This window comes from Balearica regulorum, chromosome Z (assembly GCF_011004875.1).
Source record: "Balearica regulorum gibbericeps isolate bBalReg1 chromosome Z, bBalReg1.pri, whole genome shotgun sequence".
Taxonomy (NCBI): Eukaryota; Metazoa; Chordata; class Aves; order Gruiformes; family Gruidae; genus Balearica; species Balearica regulorum.
The window spans coordinates 81,481,658-81,503,987 of NC_046220.1; the positions used below are offsets into that span (position 1 = coordinate 81,481,658).

At 38.7% G+C, this 22,330-nt stretch overlaps 1 protein-coding gene across 1 annotated transcript in view; it reads right to left on the reverse strand.

The window, feature by feature from the left end:
* The window catches only part of RIT2 (Ras like without CAAX 2), a 190,626-nt gene that overhangs the window by 87,099 nt on the left and 81,197 nt on the right, over positions 1-22,330 (reverse strand). Inside the window, exon 4 of the mRNA XM_075739996.1 lies at positions 4,110-4,301. Coding sequence (XP_075596111.1) covers positions 4,110-4,301 — 192 coding nt within the window. The remainder of the gene's footprint in view (positions 1-4,109; positions 4,302-22,330) is intronic.

Below are 22,330 nucleotides of genomic sequence, written 5' to 3' on the forward strand. Positions count from 1 at the left end.
AGTAATTATATTTTTTCCCACGGTTTTTACACAGTTGTTCCCCCACATTGTTCTAGAGAAAATGGAAAGTGTTTATTCTTTAGGCTGATGCATGTAATTAAAACTTGTTTAAAGAAGGAGTACAGACAAACCCATTTAAGACATTAAAAATGGCAAGCATACTTAAAAGAACAATAATTTCACTGAAGCCATCAGAAAATAAAAACATTATGTAAAAAATAATAAGCTGGTTGCTTTTGTTTTTCAGCAGTGTTTCTCCTAACACGAAATTTTAATTGCAGATTAGTTTTATTCTTGTAGTCCTGTTGATAGATTTGAGGCAAGCGACATACATCATTAATTGCATTGTGTAGAGGATCGCATTTCAAACAAGAGCTTTGCCTGATCGAGCTACTACAGCCTGTCTGATTGTTGTGGAGTTGTCATTAAATGGAAATGATGCCCGGGAATGTTGAACTTAATGTTATGTTTCCAAATACTATGAATAACATTACAGTAGCTTTAATGAATTCCATAACAGAAAAATCTCATTAAACAAAGTAACTATATTAGCCCTGGTGCCCTGGCCAAATTTCAGTCTGGCTAGTTGCATTCTGACACCTACTATTTCTCAGTTGTTTGAATTTAGTATGTTTGTGTACCTCACTGTTTGTTCATTGATATGTTAATGCCGTGCTTTGTCAGCTCATTGCTGTCTGTCACCCCAGAGCTAGCTGGCTGCTACTCTTGACCATCCAAGTGCTTTTAATGAAGCTGTAACTACAGTACATGACCTTGAAAAGATTCCTTTCAATCCACCTTTCCACAGTTCACCAAGTTACTTAGATACTGCTTAACCTAACAAGTAAGCATAGATACAACTTATTTCAGTGTTTGTTAAACATACAACACAACCTCACGTCCTGGTTCTGAAATAATGAGCTGCAGAAGTCCATTAACATGCACTTAAAGCCGGACACAGAGATGACCTCCCACACACTAGTGCTTTAGTTTAGGTCAGAGAGGCACTCTGAGCAGTATCTCCTAATCACCTGTGCTTAACCATGCTTTGCTTTGAATTGTGGAGTGCTGTCTGAGAACATGACCTGAACTATGGATGAAATTTAACTGAAGATATACTCCAGGAGCACTTCCAACTTCAGCACCAACTAATCATGGAGAAAATGGCCCTGGAATAGAGCTAGTCCAAAGTTAAAAATAAATTCCTGAAATGTGGACATCACAATAAACTCTTTTATTATGCAGTTTTACTCCTGTTCATTCATACTACTTCCTTATGTAGACATAGTCATATACAAGTGCTTTATTCAAATGAGCAGATCTGCATTGTGTTATCTGAGTAGTCTTTGAGGTAAGGATGTCCCACATCTCAAACTCTGGTTTGCAGAATATTTGACAAAACCTTTCTGAGACTGCCATACTTGTTGACAGTTGTAAAGGGCTTATGGAGGAAAAGATTCTGAAGAGCTAAATCCTGGCTCATTGAAAGCTTTTTTTTTAAAAAAAAAAAAAAAAAAAATAGGACCACAAATTGTCTTGGATTGTCTTTGGAATTGTCTTGATACACATTCAGGTAGGATCTTCAGTAACAATCTTGAATAATAGTTTTTCGTGTGTCTGTCTCATCTCAAAGACGTAATTTCTAATATCATTTCCAAGAGGTTCTCCATGCCCTTTATTCTTGAGTGCTGCTTGTGATATCCAATTCAGGCATTCATGCACATTACTTTTGTTGTTTGGGAGACCAGACAAGATCATCAAGGAGCATGTAAAACATTTTCATCAGGCATATATTTTTATATGTATTGACAGTGATTAAAATATAAAAGCCCAACAAAACATAAGATAAAAGAGGTAGTACCAAATATCTCTGGGAGGGGGTCTTCATATCACTTAGTGAACAGAGTATTCCTGAAAACCTCATCTACAGGTAACTGTAGGTAATCAGTCATATCCCATTTCTGTTGGGATCAGATCCCATGTCCTGTTCTCTCAGCAGAACAACTGAATTCACATCCCTCCCCCATCTATATATAAGGACCCCAGAAGCTGCACAGATTGTACTGCATGTTGCACATGGCACTGTTGTTTGAAGCCTCAAGCTGTGTGTTAAACTGCACCTGGATTGTCACCATTAAGGCGACGGTCTGATTTAGGGAGAAAGTCAATGATCTGGAAACAGATGTGAAGTTTTAACTGTGCATCATTAGATCTTCAGGACTAATTTCAGGCTTAACACTGCCTTGAATTTACTTCAGGTAGATGAAAGAAGACAAAGAAATGGGAAGAGTGACAGGATAAGTGGAAAAGAGTAGACAGGATCATGTGAGCACAGATGCTAATGAGCTGAAAAACACCATTTTATTTAACTGTTACATATGTCTGCAAAGCAGTCAGTCATTTAAAAGCAATTGTAGTGTGTATGTGGAGCCTCTTAAGATTTCCATATAGGAAATTCTTTTTTTGGTTTTTTTGTTGTTTTTTTTTTTCCTCTTTTTGAAGTTTCTGCTTAAGATTGAGGTTATTTTCCTTTCAGTACCAGGTCACAATCAAGCCATTTCTAAGTTGGTCTCTCTCTAACTCACTCCCTTGCACACACACACATCAACACAAACAGCAAGGAAGAAGCAGAGAGGAAGTAAAAGGAGAAGAGTGGGCAAAGATTACTAAAGACTATGACAGCCACAGTCAATGCCCTCATAAGCAAAGAAATCTACTACTTCATGAGGGGGTGTGTAAGGCTCTGATAACAAGTGAATGTCGCAAACACCCGTCTTGACATGGACAGGGATGGGCTGATGATGACCAGGGAGTGTAGAACAAGGACGGAGCCTGCGGAGGCAGGATAACATCTGGTGAGACCACTCCTCTATTCCTAAACACGTAAACAATGACCATCTGTGCCCTGTGCACCATGTGCCTGTGACAGATCACCACTCGCTTGGTCAGCCCTGAAGTGGGGGGACAGTGAGACCCCCCAAGACCCCCACAACCCACCGACTCATTTCTAGAACATTTCTGAACATTCCTGAGCACATACTGCGCCTGCTCAGTGATGACAGACCCCCGCCTATGGGGCGGGCACATCGGGTTATAAAAAGGGGAAACATAAGTTATTGGCGTGCGCCCACCAGCTGAAGACTACAACTACGAGCAGAGAACATCGCTGGATCCGAGGGTGGTGATATCTTTTCTCTCTCTCTGTTTCTCTCTTTCTTTTCCTCTCTATCACTCTGTCTGTAACTTAATTCTCAGCACATTAGGGTAATATTGTCACACGTTTTGCTAAACCCTTACCTTTCATAGTTCTGCTAAATTTTGAGCATTGTTATGACTTTGGCCAAGCCTCTATCTTTTGTAGTTCCAATGAGTTTTAAGTAAATTTATGATTGGTTTGAACCTCTAAAGTAATTGTCGTTACTTCTGATTACTGCACAGAGAATTAAAAGTTAACCTCACCCTCACCCCCTGAGTGGGACGGGACAGGGTGGTGGCTCAAATCTTGTATACCAATAAAAGTAAATCCGAGTCTTGTTTGTCCTCATCTTACCTGAACACTCTAATCATAGAATCATAGAATCATAGAATGGTTTAGGTTGGAAGGGACCTAATAACACAGTCATTGGCTTTTCAAGCAAAGATAATCTTATATTCATTTATCTATTTTAACTAGAATTTTTTTCAGTCTCACTTTGCGAAATCTTTAATTAAATCTAGTACATTTATGGAAAAAAAAACCCAACAAAAAACAAACCCCCCCTGTATTTAATTGTCGGTAACTTCCAAAGAAAACAGGTTTTTTGCCATGAAGATATTCACTGAATCTATTTCCATGTGGAACATATATCTAACTTCAAATGAAAATAGTTCGATTCCTTTTCAAGTAAAAACAAAATATTTGGATGTAATTGGCCAAGACTACTTTAAGATCTATAACATATGAATGAAAAGTACTACTAACTCTTTAATTTATTACCAATCCTAGTGTGTTATTCTTTGATTAAACCTCATCTTGTGCTAATAATTCTCAGTGGTACTGTACAACATATGTTACAGAAATCCCTGAGGTAGCCAAGGAATAAGCCAAAAGCAGCAGTGAAGTAGCTTACCTGTCTGAATTCCTCAAGATCTATTTTGTTTCCCACCAGCACCAAGGGGATGTCATAGGTGTGCCGGACACGATAAATGAGTTCCTTAAACTCAGCAGCTTCTTGAAATGATTGGCGGTCTGTGATGGAATAGCAGATAATGAAGCCTTCTCCGCCTCGCATGTATTGGTCCCTCATGGCTGTGAATTCTGCCTGTGGAATAGGAAGAACATGCTCACTAATTTAGAAAACAGAATTATCCATCTGTAAATAATGAACTTGCTGAAAACTTCCCCCATTCCCTACATAATTTCTCATTGCTTGTTTGACTGTTTTAAATACAGCATGCTGAAACTTGTGCATCCTTCTGGGGTCATCATCCTGAATAATACACCACCAGGATTTCTCTCAGGACAGTTTTGTGGCGTTTTTTTTTTCATTTTCCCAACAAGAAAATTCTGTCCTCTAACAACATGAACTTATTATGCCAGTGTCTGTATACAGAAAGTACTGTGTCATGTATTTCTAGAACATTCTGCAGCACTTTCAGTGACTTACAATTGAATGAATACTAACAGGTGTAAAAGAAAAGCTATATTAGTATCTAGGGATGGGAGACAGGTACAAACTCCTTATTATGCAATCAAATCAAAAGGTCAGTGTGGTGGGTTGACCCTGGCTGGGGGCCAGGTGCCCCCCAAAGCCGCTCTGTCACTGCCCTCCTTCACTGGACAGGGGAGAAAAGGTATAACGAAACGCTTGTGGGTCGAGATAAGGACAGGGAGAGATCACTCACTAATTATCATCACGAGCAAAACAGACTGAGCTTAGAGAGGAAATTCATCTAATTTATTACCAAGCAAAACAGAGTAGAGCAATGAGAAATAAAACCACCTCCCCCCACCCCTCCCTTCTTCCCAGGCCCAACTTCACTCCCCATTTCTCTCCCTCCGCCCCCCCAGCGGCACAGGGGGACGGGGAATGGGGGTTGTGGTCAGTTCATCACACGGTGTCTCTGCCGCTCCTTCCTCCTCAGGGGGAGGACTCCTCACACTCTGCCCCTGCTCCAGCCTGGGGGCCCTCTAACGGGCTACAGTCCTTCACGAACTGCTCCAGCGTGGGTCTCTCCCATGGGGTGCAGACCTTCAGGAGCAAACTGCTCCAGCGTGGGTCCCCCACAGGCTGCAGGTGGAATCTCTACACCCCCTCATCCTCCCTCCATGGGCTGCAGGGGCACAGCCTGCTTCACCATGGTCTTCACCACAGGCTGCAGGGGGATCTCTGCTCCGGCACCTGGAGCACCTCCTGCCCCTCCTTCTGCACTGACCTTGGTGTCTGCAGAGTTTCTTACATCTTCTCACTCCTCTCTCCAGCTGCAAAAGCTCTCTCTAACTTTTTCTCTTTCTTAAATATGTTATCACAGAGTCGCTGATTGGCTTGGCCTTGGCCAGCGGTGGGTCCATCTTGGAGCCGGCTGGCATTGGCTCTGTCAGACACAGGGGAAGCTTCTAGCAGCTTCTCACAGAAGCCACCCCTGTAGACACCCCTCCCCTGCTACCAAAATCTTGCCATGCAAACCCAAGACAGTCAGTAATATCAAAAAGACATTCATTGACTCCCACCAGATTTAGAGTAGTGCCTAGTAAAACAGGAATATAATCTGCAAAAAGTTTTGCTGTTTCAAATGCTCTCAGAGAAGCTGGGGGTTTCAGTTCAGAGGGGGATACTGCCATTGCATGAAAATGAACATTCAAAATAGTGTGACAATTGGCCCAATTTTCTGCTCCTGAATTTTTCTGTATTTATGTATGTATTTATTGTCACAGCAACACTTCTGGTTATGAGTATCATTTTTAAAAGTATTTAACATGTGCCACATCGTACAAAAATCAAGATTTAGTTTTCAAAAACTAGTCTCAGGCACTGTGGCTTGAGAATACGTTTTAAAGCCAGTTTCTTTTTCAAGTTTGTTTGTTTTTCTTGATCATAGCCCAGAATAACCCAATACCATGGCAACAGTCGGTCAGGATCAGAATCCTGACAGAATCAGTTCTCCAGAGATATTAAGATGCAGGAAGGTCTGATAAAGCAAGGAATACACGTATCAATATTGGACCATTTCTATGAGCAGCAGGATGCAATATCATGTCCTGTATTTTTTACTCTGTTAATAATTTAGGCTAGCATTTTAAAAACAGTTTAGGTTACATATATATCCTCAGTTGTTGCTGGAAATTGAAGGGAAATGGATTGCTTATGCTCTTTTAAAAGTCCTAGCCTTAAATCTCTCTCAATAGTCACTCATGTTGATTGATAATACTTCCTGTGAATAGACTTTCGTGTTGACCATTATCATTTATTCATGATGTATCTTTTACCCAAGGGCTTTCTTATATATCATTCAAAATATTTCACCTGCTACAGGAAAAAGTTCATAAACTAAGCTCCAAAATAGCAGACTAATAGGCAATTTAAGGGTAGGATTCTGCTTTGGGACTTACTCGGAATTTCAAAATCTCTAAACTATCACCACTGGCATCCCAGGAGAGTTTATTAACTACTGAGCTACAGCATAGAGTGGATCAGGCCATATTCTATCCTATCCTCTTGAAACTGGATGTGTAAGTAGGGCAGAAGAGGGGAGAAACAAAGACATCAAACAAAAAGGATTCTACACTCTGCTGGTTCAGGTGAGACAATGACTGGAGATATGTCTCTGTTCCCAGGTCTTTTCCTGCCATCTACATCAGATAGCCACTGGATTAATAACTAATGCAAGACCATACCCAAGATCTCCAAGTCTGGGCAGAGATAAATACAGAGACATACTCCCAGTCCTCACCGACCTTCAGATCCCAGGCTTTCCTGCCAGAACAAGGGTGTCTCTGCACTCCCCTGTGACCCCGATTTTCTTCTCTTTGGATCAATCACCTAGAACTGTTCTGCGCCATGATTTTTAGGGTAGTCACTTTTGTACGAGGAGCTGAGGAAGGCCAGGAACCCTTTGAGCTGAGTAGGTAATGGAAAACTTATGTGGAGTTAAATTTGTGGATTAAGGCTCCTGAATTTAGCTGTCTGTGTGTATCTGCAGGCTATCTAAGCTCCTGTCACAGATAATGGTAAGCTAGTCAATGCAATTAATGGACTACAGATTGCTTCTGCTGATGAAAAAGTTATCTCTTCAGTTATCCATTTATTTATTTTCAGTTTTTCTATTGTTGGTTTTAGAGTGAGCTGAACAATTATACAACTGAGTGGAGCTGCTAGCTCCCATGTAGACATCTAAAAGTAGATGTTTTGGTATGGAACCTAAATCCCAGCCCAGATGACCTGTCTTCCTGAGTTGAGATTTCAAAAATCAAGTACTGTAACACTGTATGATTATTCTGCACAACCTTTTACAAAGAATGAGCTCTGCTTAGTGAGTTGATCCACCTCTAGGAAGTGCTCAGGACTTTGTATGCTCATTTATTGCCATTTATGGAAAATTAAGAAGGAATTAGGGCATATATTCCTGTTTAAGTTACAGTAAGTGACTTTCTGCAGCGTGAGGGCTCCCAGGATCACTCCCCAGGAATGCTTAATGCCTTTCCTTGATGCCAGGAGACTCCTCGTTTCTAATATTATACACTGAATCATTCCAAAGGAACAAAGTGCTCAGCTTTTGGGCACTACTGTTCTTGAGTCAGAGTCTGAGCAGCGTTCTGGTTCATGCCTGGGCATAATTACGATTTTAAGGATATGAATGAATTTACTTCTGCAATTTTTTATTATGATGTTATTGCTGCTGATGTATTAGACTAAATAGCCAAAAAACTTTAGTGTCATGTTTGCAGTGATCCATTTTCAGAGGCATTAGTTATTCTATGCAAACTGGATTGGGGACATCCATTTGGTTTTCTGTTACAAACTCAGTCAGTCATTTCCATTCTGATTTTTTTCACTTAGATTTTCACTTCTCAGCTTTTTCCCCTTGGCATGATTGTTCATTACAGAGTCAAGGACTCCAAGGTCAAACATAAATAAGCCTTTTCTTGAATTTCAAAAAAGTGTGGGTTTTTTTTTCTCTGTTCACCAAGAACCCCAACATATTAATATATACTAAGAAAAAGAATAAATGCAATTTCCAGTAAACATACTATAGCAATAATCTATGCATATTATATACACAAGGCAAAGTACTAAGATGTAACTAATTCTCTTCATTCATTTTTTAGTTCAAGTCTTATTCCAGATTTCACAATTTACATGTATCTCTACAGTAAGAGGAACCAAAATCCAAGTTCACCCGGGTTTTGTGGATGTTCAGGGGTACATGAAAATAGACCCAAAAGTTTCGCAGATTTTTCAGTGGTTTTATTTTTATATTTTGCCCGGTTCTCTTATCTGTGCAGCTGGCACAATAATATCTTTAATTGTTTCCTGCTGTAAAAGTGGCTTCTTAAAAAATTATTCAGGAATAGTACTAAATACCATTTGCTACTCAATAAGGGGAAAATACGGAACATTCCAAAGTCAGCAAATGCCAAAGGGAAGAGACAGAAGGAAATCACACCTCCTTAAAAGGAAATCAGTTGTTAGAATTAAAGTGAAGATTTGTCATGCTTATAGCACTTTGCAGCTTGACATCAGTCTCTAATACTCTCTTGTGTATTATGACTAAGACTTTATGGAAAAGTGTGGTAAGATATCTTTTGAAACAAAATCTTCTTGGGAGAGATCTTATACTTGAGAACAAGCATCAAGTCTGGATAGAAACAAAATAAAGCTTTTCTAAAAGTTGAAGGAAGGCAACATAACTTTTTGTTTTTCTTTTTCCATTATAATTGAATGTAGAAAGAAACCTGATATTAATCCTCATATGGTGATATATATACCTACCTGTTGCTGAAGAAAGTTAGCAAGAAAATCTCTCAATGATTATGTTGCTCCTAAATAGATGTCACATTTGCCTTTTATCAGGCATCTCACGTGATTTTTCAAAAATGACAGGACGGCCTCAGAATGACGTATAGCAGCTCCCTCAACATGCTCAGGTGCATCCCATCCTGTTGTACACCTAGCTTAACTAACTTGTCCATCGTGAATCCCCCTCTCCTAAGGGCAGCAGAGGTTCCTCAGACTTTCCTGTGAGGCATAAAGGCCTTGGAAGCATAAGAGCACACCTTGCCCATAAAGGCTGGGATAGAAAAAGTCCTAAGTATGTTAGTCCTTTCGGTGTTCCTCATCATTAGGCCACTCGCTCATTTCAGTAGCAACCTCTCATCTTTCTTGCTCTCTGTTTTGTTGCCAATGTACCTGCAGAAACCTATCTCGTTGCATTATACATATCTCAAAAGTTTCTACTCCAGCAACACTTTGGCTTTCATAATCCAATCCATTCATGCCTAAGAAATACATCCGTACTGATCCTTGGGATACTGTCCCTATGTCCACATTTCATCCTTCTGCAAATGCTTGCATCTTCTATTATCTTTTAGAGAACAATTTAGCAAAGAATAAAATACTTATCCTCTGGTTTCTCTCTGTCATCTTGATTTATACTCTTTTATCGTGTTTTTCATAACAAGCAAGAGAAAGCTTTTCATGAAGAGCAATATTTTTAATTAGTTTTAAAATTCATATTGTTTTCATATAAATATAAATAGGACTTGTATGTTTTCTTTTTGTCATTAGAGATTAGAATCCTTTCCAAATAACATCAGTAACTTAATGTCTCCAGGAAAGTAAACAGAGGCATTGAGCAGCAAAGTCAGATAAGCTACCTTTAGATATATAGATCCTTATGAAGGATTAATTTATGGATTGCTAAAAACCATAACAGTCTGGATCTAATGTTCAGCTCAGGACAGCACTACCTTGCTGACTGAAATAATCAAGGAAGATTAAGCTAAGCCTGGTTATTTACTGTTTCCTAAGTATGTCCTCCTGAACAATGCTGGGGAAAGAGTGCTGGGCTGCAAAAGCTTTTATCCAACTCAGAATAGAAGTTGTCAACAAGCAATGTCTTCCACATCACCATTTTACACTAGCATAACTCAAAACTGAAGCCAGTTCTCCTGGATGCCTGTGTTACCATTGCTGATAGGTGGCCAGAAAGGATAAGAGAAAAAGGGGGAGAAGAAGAAGAAGAAAGAAGAAGAAAAGAAAGAAGAAGAAAGAAGAAAGAAGAAAGAAGAAGAAGAAGAAGAAGAAGAAGAAGAAGAAGAAGAAAAGAAGAAGAAGGAGAAGGAAGAGAAGGAGGAGAAGGAGAAGAAGAAGAAGAAGTAGAAGAAGAAGAAGAACAACAACAACAACAATAACAACAATCACCCCCCAAAAAACCAAAAAACCCACCAAAGAGGAGACAAGCAGTGAACAGTGGGTCTCTGTGTGTGTCCCTTCTTTTTCATTGTGTGGTGATGTGCTTGAGGACAAAGCACAGTGTAATGCTTAGAAGTACAGTCCTTCTCCACACTCCTCAGAAGCGCAGTGCTTAGAAATTTAAAGATGCAGCACCTCAGAAACAAAGGTGTCATGTTTTTCAAACTACACACACACTCCACGCATTTTGATGTCTGTTCTTTTTTTATGATCTTGGCTTCTATCTCTGGAAGAGGTCAGAGTCTCCCCAGGGAGGCCAGCCTTACAGTTTGAGAAATGCCACTTTCTATATCTTCTCATCTTGTGTTCTGCTTGACTTTAGAACCGGGAATCTGCTAACAGATGTTCTTAATCAAAGCTGTCTCCCTGATTACCACAGAGGTCATTCTTATTATGAAGGGTTTTTTTTTTTACATTTCTAGTGAACATGGGAGGAGGAGGGGGTATATTCTTGGAAACAGGCAGGATGTTGTTCATCTATGACAATGAACAAACAAGGATGAAATGAACAAAAATGACACAGGAAACTCAGTGGCAGAAAAAAAAATCTTTCAAATAGTGAGACAATCAAAAGTAAAGACCATACAACATAAAAGAAATATGTGAAAATACATTGATCACTTAAAAAAAAAAGAATCAGAATTTTTGGCTACAAGGAAGTTGACAATTTCTTCTATCTCAAGAAAGTTTTTGCCAACATGATAAAAAAATTATTTTTAGCAGCATTGTTGTTTTTTTTTTTTATAGCCAAAGCAAAACCCTCCCATATCTCTCTGTTAACAGATTTTCTTACACACATAAACATCACAGTTTACGTCACTGGGATTACATATCATTCACCTGGCACTGCTTGTCATAAAATGTGCTTTTTGGTTTTTTTTTTTTTGGTTTTTTTTTTTTTTTTACCTACTGAAAGAGATTTACCTAATGAAAGTATACTGGTGAGAAGTGCTGTGATAATTACTTGGCTTTCACTAGTTTTCCAGTCTTTTTTTTTGCTTGTTTGTTGGAGGTTTTTGTTTGTTTTTAGGGGACGGATAAAAAACAAGTAGCTTTTAAAAGTTTATTTGTAAAAGCAAGCAGCAAGAAATCTGCAGCAGCTGAATTTCAAATGAGAAAGCATCCAGATAAGAAGTTGGGTGGATATTATATCTCATAACCACCATAATACCGCTACTAATCTAGATGCAAAGGATGGGACTTGTTTCATCTGGTTTCTGTCGCCTATTCTATATTAGTCTTCAAGTTTCTCTCTACAGTCAGGAGAGAGATATGATCAACTCCAGGGAGTAATTCAAGCCATCCTGAAGTGCTTAAGATATCAGGAATTATTTTCTTTTTTACCTCTCTCACTACCTCAACAGAGACTAAATACCAATCACAGCCTCTGAGGTCTACAACATCAGCCACAGCCCCTGTCCAGTCATATCCTTCATACATTTGGATGATAAAGTTTGTCCTCCTCTTCGTTTTCAATTTTTCATGTAGTTTCTACAAGGCTGTTTTATTTCCAGTGGAGTTTGAATGATCAAGAGGAAGTAACATCTAGTCCCTAAAGCCAATAGAGGATTTTTGCCTTCACAACACTCATGAGTGGAAAATGCTATCCCCCAGCATGGGTTAAGTTCCACTTGGAGATAATAAACAGATAATATTTTTCCATTACAGAAGTCAAAGTTCCAAACCTGCTGCCTTTGCTCACAGGATTTCAGCATATCCCAGCAGTGACAAAACAGAGAACAAGAAAGTACTGAACAATATCAGCATCACTTCACACTTTCCTCTTGCTTCCCTCCTATTTCCAGTCATCCTTTGCAAGCAGCAACAACGAAAGGAGTTACATAGCAAAAGATAACAGAAAAGTTTGCAGCAGGTGGTACTCAGCCACCTGTGCCAGCCTAAACCATCTGCCACATCACAGGGAGGAAGGAAGGGAGCTGAATAACAGCTCAGACACAGACCAAAGAAAATGTAGGGACTCTGACTTAAATACTGGAGGATAGGGATTGATTCTTCTCTGCATTGTCTCTATACCATTCTGGTTGTGTATTAAACCCCTCTCTCACAACCCGTTTTGCCTGCTCTAGTAATGATCCAGGAACAGTTCAAAATGGGATTAGTATAAATGAGAATTAGCCCATAAGCCTGCAGTGGAAGTGGATTATTATTATAATCAGTCCCTTGATTAATGATCAGTCAGTGTCTCACGCCTTATAATTACAGGAAGGAATCCTTGCTTCTGTTATAAAACAGCAATATCCCTTTCCTTCTGTGAATTTGTATTGGGGACAAAATGTGCATCACCGATGATGGGAACAGTATAAAGATAACATAAGAGATGCAGTCCATGTTCCTAGCAGACTAATGTCTTTCTGAACTTAATCTGACAGGCTTCTAAGGCAATATTATGAACTCCACATTGTATAAAATCAGTAGTCTTTTCTTAACTCTAGGAATGTACAAGTAAAAAGGTGAGACCAATACCAAAGTTAATCCATAATTTAGAAGAGAACCAGCAACAACAATATCAACACTATTGAAATCAGAGTGCCTAGTTATCTGGCCACTCCTTTCCCTGTTTAAGCTAATTTGTTTACCTGAAAAGGGAAACAGGCAGGAGGAAGGAGAATATTCATGACAGGTGATCTTTGCTGGAAGACACGGGTATAATTTTCAGTTTTGTGACAAACAGCAGTATAGCAGTATTACTTCTTAGCTGCTAATTTCCAGGGTTTTCTAGGGGTCAATGCACACTCTGGAAATGGAGGAGATTAGCTCACCCAGGTAGCTGGTGACCAAGAAGGTGGTCCAAGCTGAGTGATGGATAGTTGACAATTTAAGAAACATGATTAGATTCACACTGTATGTGAAATGCAAGCATAGTCTTACTTCCCTAACATTTGCAAAATTTTGTCTGAAAACTTTCTAAAATAGTTTCCCTATTCTACGCTTACCCTACACTTACGTTCTTCAGCATCAACCTATTCCCTCTAGAAACAAGTCTTCAGTCCCAGACAGGAGCTGGTATTACATCAGACCTCAGTTCAGGATGTATCTGCATGAACAGAGATGGATTCTTTCACATCGGTTAATACATCTTTAATCTCTGACTACTGGACAGACTTTATGAACCTCCGAAGTCCTGAATAGAAAGAATTAATTAAAAATAAAGACATTAATTTCTTATTCTGAGTTACTATATCAGGTTAATTCATATCTTCATTCAGATGAGTCTGAGACTTTGAATCGGTATGTCTAAATTTTCACCCTTTCTGAAAATCACCAGTTTGTGAGGTTGATTACTGACTTCTTTAAATTACTGTAGGACGCAATCTGGTTTCATCATTTGTGAACTCATGTCTTTTCCCACAAGTGAGCTTAAAGATTCTTGTTCCCCTTCTCTTTTCTTCCTATCATATCTGGTATTGCTCACAGTCACAGACTATGCAGGATTAAGTCTCATGAAAGGCAAGTGTAGATGTACCTTCACACCCTGTACGCTGATGGATCACTATTGCATTACCCCACTTGCTAACAGCAGAACATTTTGTATGCACTTGCTGTTCTGTATTCACATACTGTTCTGCTTCATGGCTGCCTTACAAAGTAAAATTGAACCACATCAGCCTGGTAGGAGAAAAAAAAAAAAAAAAAGGTAAAGAAAAATAAATAAGGAAAAAAAAAAAAGATAAATGAGAACAACTTGCAATAAAATAACTCAGGACTTAAAAAGCCCCCAGCATCACACAGTGACCCTTCTTTCTCACTAAGGAACTACAAAATAACCTGCACTGGCACTCAGACCCTCCCTTCAGAAGTAGCTTCTTTGCACTGATGTTACCAATGTTCCCACTCTAATTGCCCTCCTTCCTTCAGGTGATAATATATTTGCCACTTTGCTGCAACTGTGCTTTTGTTAACTTTATTAATCCTGCTCTTCCAAAGATGGTTTGTCATCTGCAGTAATGAAAATATGCAGTCCATCACCTGGGATATCACATCTACTTTTCATTTACCCCAAAATATGGATGAAATCGCCGTATCAGTTCTCCACAATGCCAGTAAAAATGCCTCGGTGCTACACTCCCTAACTCAGAGAACTGTCTTTTTCTTTCATATTAATGCTAATGGTTTGTCTCTTAGGGATAAACACCTTAGTAATTTTCTCCTAAATGCAGACACTGAAGCAATCTTCATTGTTAACTACCTCTTAAACCCCTAACTGCATTTGGTTTATCATGCACCATATAATACTTTTCCCCCTCCTCATTGGTATGCAAGAAAGAATAAAGCCAATTTTCACCTTTTATCACAAATGCATCATAAATGGTAAAGGGAAAGAATTAATAGCTTGATAATTACATTTTAGTAAACAGCAGAGGGAAAAAAAAAAAGACAACAACTCACTAGTGAAGAGGTAATGACTGCAGCTGCAAGCAAGGGCTCGCCAGGGATTCAAACAAGCTCTTGTCAGCTTACATGGGGATTTCATACTTGCCATCTTCCCCAGTGAGGCTTGTGCAGCCTTGCAGAAATGCAGCGGGAGGCTATGGAGTCAGACACCGCATTGCTCTGATAAATGACTGCAAATGATATTCTGGCTTGCATATATATTCTCTCATGATGACTTCCATAACAAGTGTGCTTACCTTAAAAATTCCATAACATATGTATTTGTCTCCCCTCCCCTGTGCCCTGCTTATCACTGGAGGTATAATTTGAGCTAAGAATCTGAAAACGGGGTGTGGGGGGGAAGAATTAAACAACCTGCAGGTTGGCTTTTTTAGACTTTTGTAGCATTTAATCAATTGTGAGCTCATTTCTACCCCTGAAATTTAACTCAGTGTTTATCTGAGGGACGTGCTCCCTGGGAACTACATAAATCATCGAGAATGTGAATGCAAAATACCTATGTTATAGCTGCACTGATTTTGTTTTGCTGACAATATTGAGATCTGGTATGACTCTGCAACACAAAAGAACTAAGTAGCATTATGGGCACAGAGATAGTCACTGGATTGGCATCTACACAGTCCTGCAACACCACTCTCAGTGACCTTTTGGGGACTTGTGGGAACAGAGCCTTAGCTGAAAGACCAGGAATATGTGTCACCTCAACTGTGAGCAGTTCACAAAATCCCTCTAAGGTACCTTCATGTGAAATGTAGCTATCCTGCACTGAGTCATGTTCAGTGGGACCAATTCTCTAAGAATTCAAACAAGTATCTAACTTTTTATGGAGTTGATCATCACTTCATAAATTCAACATACACTGAAGATTTTACCCAGATATATTACTACAATATCTAGGTTTTAAAGCAAATCAGGAATAGTTTAAATGAAGCTAATTCACTTCTGGTGTGGTATATGACACCATCTCATTTTGAGATCCATAGCCTCTGTGTCTGCCTATAAAGTGGGGGTGTAGTTTTCATTTCTTTAGAAAAAGCTCTGAGGACAAAGAGAGAGCTCCAAAACTGTAGTCATGAGGTGTCTAAGTTAGATCAATAGATTCTGAAAGATGCTGAGTACCTTCTGAGATTTGCCAAAACTGTCCAACACAAGGACACAACTCATCTGCGATTCTGAAAGTTAGTGGAGTCTGACTTGTTCTTCTGAAAGGGGCCTACAGGAAAGCTGGAGAGGGACTGTTTATCAGGGAGTGTCGTCACAGGACAAGGGGTAATGGGTTCAAGCTGAAGGAGGGTCGATTTAGATTAGATGTTAGAAAGAAATTCTTCCCTGTGAGGGTGGTGAGGCACTGGAACAGGTTGCCCAGAGAACCTGTGGATACCCCCTCCCTGGCAGTGTTCAAGGCCAGGTTGGATGGGGCTTTGGGCAACGTGGTCTAGTGGAGGGTGTCCCTGCCCATGGCAGGGGGGTTGGAACTAGATGGGCTTTGGGGTCCCTTCCAACCCAAACCCTTCTTAGTTCTATGATTCTATGATTCTTCAACTTGCTTTAAGGTGTTCGTCAGGTGCCCCACTGTAAGAGAAGATCTGATTTCTTACACAGCTACAGCCAATGCAGCTACTGCTAAGCTTTTGGCATTTGTATTTGCAAAATTTTTGCTCCCTGGCATGGTTTGTTTCACATCATCCGGCTGCTCTGATAATGACATGGAACTCCTGTGGCAACAATTTATTCCTCTCAGCCATTAGGCACAAAATAGAAGTGGGCAAAAAAATCTATGCAGCTATGCAAGCTTGCATGGAAGCAAGAAAAATACATATCTGAAATATATCCAGTTTAAAAAGAAAATAGAAAATGTTCCATATTTCCATTAATTATTGTCTTGAATTTCTACTTTGCTCTTCACGTCTTCTTTTAAATATTTTGATAGGTGAGAGGTTAGAAGCAGTGGAGTTCAAAATTTACTAAGGTTTACTTTTTTTTTTTTTTTTTTTTTTTAATTGATGGGGGTCAGATGCCACTTCCAGGTTCTGAGGCAAAACTATTGGAACTTCAGCTGTGAAAGATGTCTTTTGATTTTAGGCTTTTTCAGTCCCCTTCTGCTAGTGTGAAAAGAAAACAACATCTTTAGAACACCTGCCAGATCTCTCATGCAGTTTTGCAATTCAAAGGTTTGGATGATTCAGATAAGACTATGTAACTTTTTGCTGTCTTCTTTTTTTTTTTTTTTTCTAGAGACACCAGCATTCAATGTATGATAGGGTATCCAGCAGCTACAGAGTAGCATAAAAGACAAATAAGTTTTGAAAATTATGGTTCTTTGGGACAACCCACTTTTCCTGAGAAGCGTTAGTTTTTAGTCCTGGAAATACCTTTTTGATGTGAATTTTGTAAAAATTCATATAGGTTGAAAACAGTTTTCAGCTCACTGGAATCACTAGTCTGTGTTGAGCTGCTTGGCAACAAGTAGCTTTTGTTAGACAAACCTCTGTAAAACAGAATTCCTGGTAATATTATCTAGGACAGTCGCAGATATATAAAGAAATCAGGACACACGTAGAGCATGCCAAATGTCTTCTGGAAGTAACTTCAAAGGTCTTGAATGCCATTCAACAGTGGGAAGAAGAAGTATACAATACAGTGTGCAATGTTAGAAGAAAAGGCAAATTTACACAATCACAGTCTTGTGGAGGACCTGGATGAAGTTTTGTCATATGTGATGTATTTTTATAGGTGTTTTCCACATGATGTACACCAGAACACACACACGCGCACGCGCACACAAACAACAACAACAAAAAAAACCCAAAATACAACACCTACAAGAAAAGATCTGGAAAGAAGAAAAAAGGATTTTGCTACTTTTATCAGAATTTGTAATAAAGTATTTTCTTCTTTTAAATTTTCTTATTCAAAATAAGTCATAAATCATTCAGCAGTATCACTGTATATTTATCTATTTTTGGAATTTCTTAGTTAAAGAAAGACAAAGAATAGCAAGAGAGAAAGCATTTCAAGAGAAAAAAGAATTTATTAAAAAAGAACAGACAAGACTGGAAAGAATTCCTCCACCTTCAATATGGAATCACTCGCATTGACTTTACTGAAAGCGAGGGGCAGGAAATCCATATCACTAGACTCAATAAACCCTAGTGTTCACCCTAAATGCCTGCTCCCTGCAACATCTTAGTGCACCTGTTTGTCAGAAAGATAAATGCAGACCTAGAAATACAAACTGATTCATCCTTTATTGCACCATGATTCATTCATTGACAGAGATGGGAAGTTAGGAATCTTAGTTGCTAGTTACCTGTTCTTGCTGAACTAGTATACTCTTTTTTTTTTTTTTTTTTTTTTTTTTTTTGACAGTAAATGCCTAGATCTTTTCCCACTGAAGCGAAAGAATATTTTGCCCATAACGTGAAGCAAAATTGAGTCGGGTCTGCAATTCCATCTATGATTTACTGGAACTGTTTTTTCACTCAATATCTGTGCCAAATAAATGTTTCTTCAAAATCTGTCCATTCCCAAATAAAATTACTTGGTCATGGGAGAGATTTTACTTCTCCTTAGAAAGTACAGAACAGCTTGTCTTGAGAATCCACCAAATTTTCAGTGCTATAGTTTGACTTTCTAAGTATGTCATCATCCTGTGAAATAACAACACATAAAGAAAATAAAATTAATGTTCTTTACCTAATACACTGTGTTAATGGTTGCTACTTACTTCAGTACCACTGTGCTTTAAAAATAAAATGGATTTCATTTACTCATTACAGTACCGAGCAGAAAGTGCACTAAAACTATTTTCCCTTTAAAAGAACACGCTGTAAAAGCCCATTAAAATATAATTACTGCCAAAAAGGCATTTTATATTTCCTTGAGATAAGCTGCAGTAGTGTAGTTTGAAATTTGACTTCCACTGATTCAGGATTAGAGCAGCATGTTTAGATAATAAGCAGAAGGATCTCAGTTAACAGCTTGAGTGGGTCATCGGACTATAGTTTTTAGTCTGAGAAAGTGTTTATCTGAAGGGCTCTTGGGACTAATATGGTTCCTCTTCAAAGCTTGAAGCAGGGGACAAAAATCATAGTCCTGGAGGTTGGCAGGATAAACATGTCCTGTGATTTGCTAGCAATTTGAGAGATGGATTTCACTACAGAGCGCACTGTTGTTGTCAGGTTGAAAAGTGTCTGCCTGGAAATGAATTCATGTGCACACAGCTCCAGACAAAGGAAAATCTCCCTGAAATGGCACACCATCACATTTTAAGGACAATTTTTCAAGTCTTTGACTCACACCTGGGAAATACACTGGTGCACTAAGTTTGTCATAAAAAGCTCACATTCTAACAAGCAAAAATTGGTGCAATAATCTTGAAATGTACTGTCTCACTGACAGCTACAGAAATCAATTTTTCTGCATATTTGCCTGGTTTGTGTCTGAAAACAAGTTTGCCTATTCCACATAAGGTCATCTCAGATTGTTTTTTGGTGAAAGGAATTCTGCCTGATGCTCTTTGAATGTTCGGCATGAGGTCTAAACTGGGAGGTTGGGTAATGTGTGTAAGGAGGAAAGCTGTGGCAAGAACAAAAGCTCCTGTATCAGTCAAGAGTTTATAAATACAGCAGGAGTGATAACTGCTGTGTATGCTCCACAAGGAGGAATTCAAACTGGGCTCCAGAAGTAGCAACATATTTTTAAGTTATAAGAGACAGTGAGAAAGCGCAAATGAGTGAACAGAAGGCTTCTATAACTCTGTGTGGAGGCTTTTTGTTCATGGTTGGAGCAGTTGGGGGTTGTCAGTCTCCAATAATAATTGTGAAGGGAATTGAACACAGAATAAAGGACTTGAGGTCTGAATGTCCTTTCATTTGCAGCCACAACTTTCCTGGAAGTCAAAGAGTTTGCACCAGTTTAAATCAAATATAAGTTAAAGCAGATGCAGTTTATGACACATTGGATAAGAAAAGGGAAATCCCAGGACTACTTCCCCCCCAACACCCTCCCAACTTTAAGAGATAGAGAGGGGTGCATGGGTGAATTTCAAGTGGGAGTTACACAAAAAATGTCCTGTGAACATGGTTGAACAAGGAAGCTCAAGCTATCTTTCGGGCTAATAGTCTATGTTTGCAGATTTCCATTGAGATTTTATTATTTAGTCCACATGACAAATTTTAGCTAGCCTACAGGATTAAAAGCTGACTAAATATAATTCCTCCTGAAGCTTACTCTCACATTTACTCTCTATTTTTATTTGCTTTTTTTGGTTTGTTTTAATTGAAATATAGATGCAAAAAGAAAACTGGTTTAAGTGAACTTCTAGTTAAAGAAGAGCCAAAGGCATCATTGACAGCTTCTTCTAGCAGCAAATGTGAGTCTAAGGATACGTGTATTCTAGATTTAATTGTGCCATTGAAAAAGAAAACCAACATCAATTTTTTGTTCCTTTCCTTCTCGCTGCATGCCACGTTTTCAAGCCTTATGGTAGGAACTGCTCAAGTAAGTGCTGTTTATGACAATTCAGCAACGAGCAGCTACATCGGCAATACCTGCTCTTGAAACTCTCTGAGGTAAAACGTAACCTTATTCTGTCTGAAGTTGATTGCAGTGAACAAAGACAGGCTACCCTGCTGGCAGGTGTAGTGAGTGGTGAAAAGCAGGGGTGCTGAGTTCAGTGAAGCATTAACTACTTTCACTGGCCCTACATACATTAAGAATGTGCCTCGTGTTCTATCTTTAGTGAAGAAACAACATTGAAAGAGCGCTGGAGGACAATTGATGATGTAGGAAAAATATATCCAGAGTTCATGGAACATCAGTCTGCTTTCTGAGAGGAGCAATCTGTTGTATTTAATAGTGTCTATGCATACACATGAGAAGAGGAAGATCAATAACTAGATGAGCAATACTAATAGTTTATTTATGTTTCTGGGTTTGACTTTGAATGTTTTTTAACTTCATAAAGTTGAGAACCAGAAATGTATTTCTGAAGCACCATCTATGTTTTTGGTGCTCCAAATGCTCTGTCAGTTAAAGTATAAAAGATTTTTATCCAGTTACAGGTATGAAATCAGATGTGGATTTTTAACTCTGCACTTGACAATAATGAACTATATTAATTTTTAATAAATCACAATATTTGGTCAGTGTTGAAATGCTCAATTAATGCATAGGTACAGCAAGGAAAAGAGAAGCATATTTGGTGAAAAACGTTCTCTAGAACAACAACAAAATATATTAACTTCAGACAGTCTCTCTATTGACTTCCTCTGTTCCCAAATAGGGAAGAATTATAATTTTAGCTCCTTGAACTTCTGAAGTGATTAAAGTAATTATTCAAAGTTGATGATGGAGTATTTATGACTGTGAGGACACTCAGAGGGAAATGAGATTTCCACCACACGATTCAGAAGCTGTAACACCATCTCTGCTTTACAATGAAACTGAGCTAGTACCATCAGAGCACACCATCATCAGCATAACTGAGTGCCTGGGATTTTTACCTTGAGTCACCAAAGACACAGTAGGATTTCAGTTTGAACTTCAGTGAGAGTAACATTAATCCCTCTGTGAGGAAAGAGGCTATTTTAGCTGTTGACTTCAATGGGAGTTGAATTAGGTCTTGATTTATTCTGGAGATGTGCAGTGCAGATAGAGAGGCAACAAATTCAGACATCTGCAAAGACAAGCAGCTAAATCCAGGATACTTAGAATGGACAGTTTCTGAAAAATAGGGGTGTAGGAAAGTGGGAAGAGCTTCCTAGCACAGAAACACTGAGACATGTTTCAGTGATGACAGTCTGCATCTGAAGAACAGGGAAATTTAAGGCAGAGATTTTCTTCTATCAGTTCCACTTGGATCTTGAGGTATAATAGCTATGCCCAGGCTCTACAATGTGTGGGGCTGATGTATTTGCAGAGTGTGGTGCTACTGCCACAGGTCTTTTCTTGCTCCAAAATCTCTGCACCATATTTCATTACATGGTCTTTTCATGCCATGGGCCTCTAATATTTATGAATATTTTGGTCCCTCCATGAAAAAAACCTTAAATTCTTCAACCTTTCTTCATTATTGCTTTCACCAGCTTTCAGTATTTGCATTATTCTGATTTCTTTTCTTACCTTACATGTGTCAGTTCTGCTAAAACTCATAATATTGGCAATAAATCCCTCTCCACAATTAAAAATGAGGTTTTGTTCTAGCCTTTTTATGTGATCAAAAATCATGTAAAAATTGTAGAGTTTGTGGGGAATTTTTCCTAAAAAGTGAACATGACTGGCAAAAGATAAGCTTTGTTTAAATGGGAAAACATAATATTTTCAGCTACTTAAAAAGCCAGTGCATAGGGATATTTTTTCCTTTTTCCCTGAATCTAAAAAAAAATAATTTCAAAGTCACTGAAGATTACACTCCAGTTGTGGTTTTTGGTTTTGGGATTTTTTTTCATTTTAAAAGACATTGA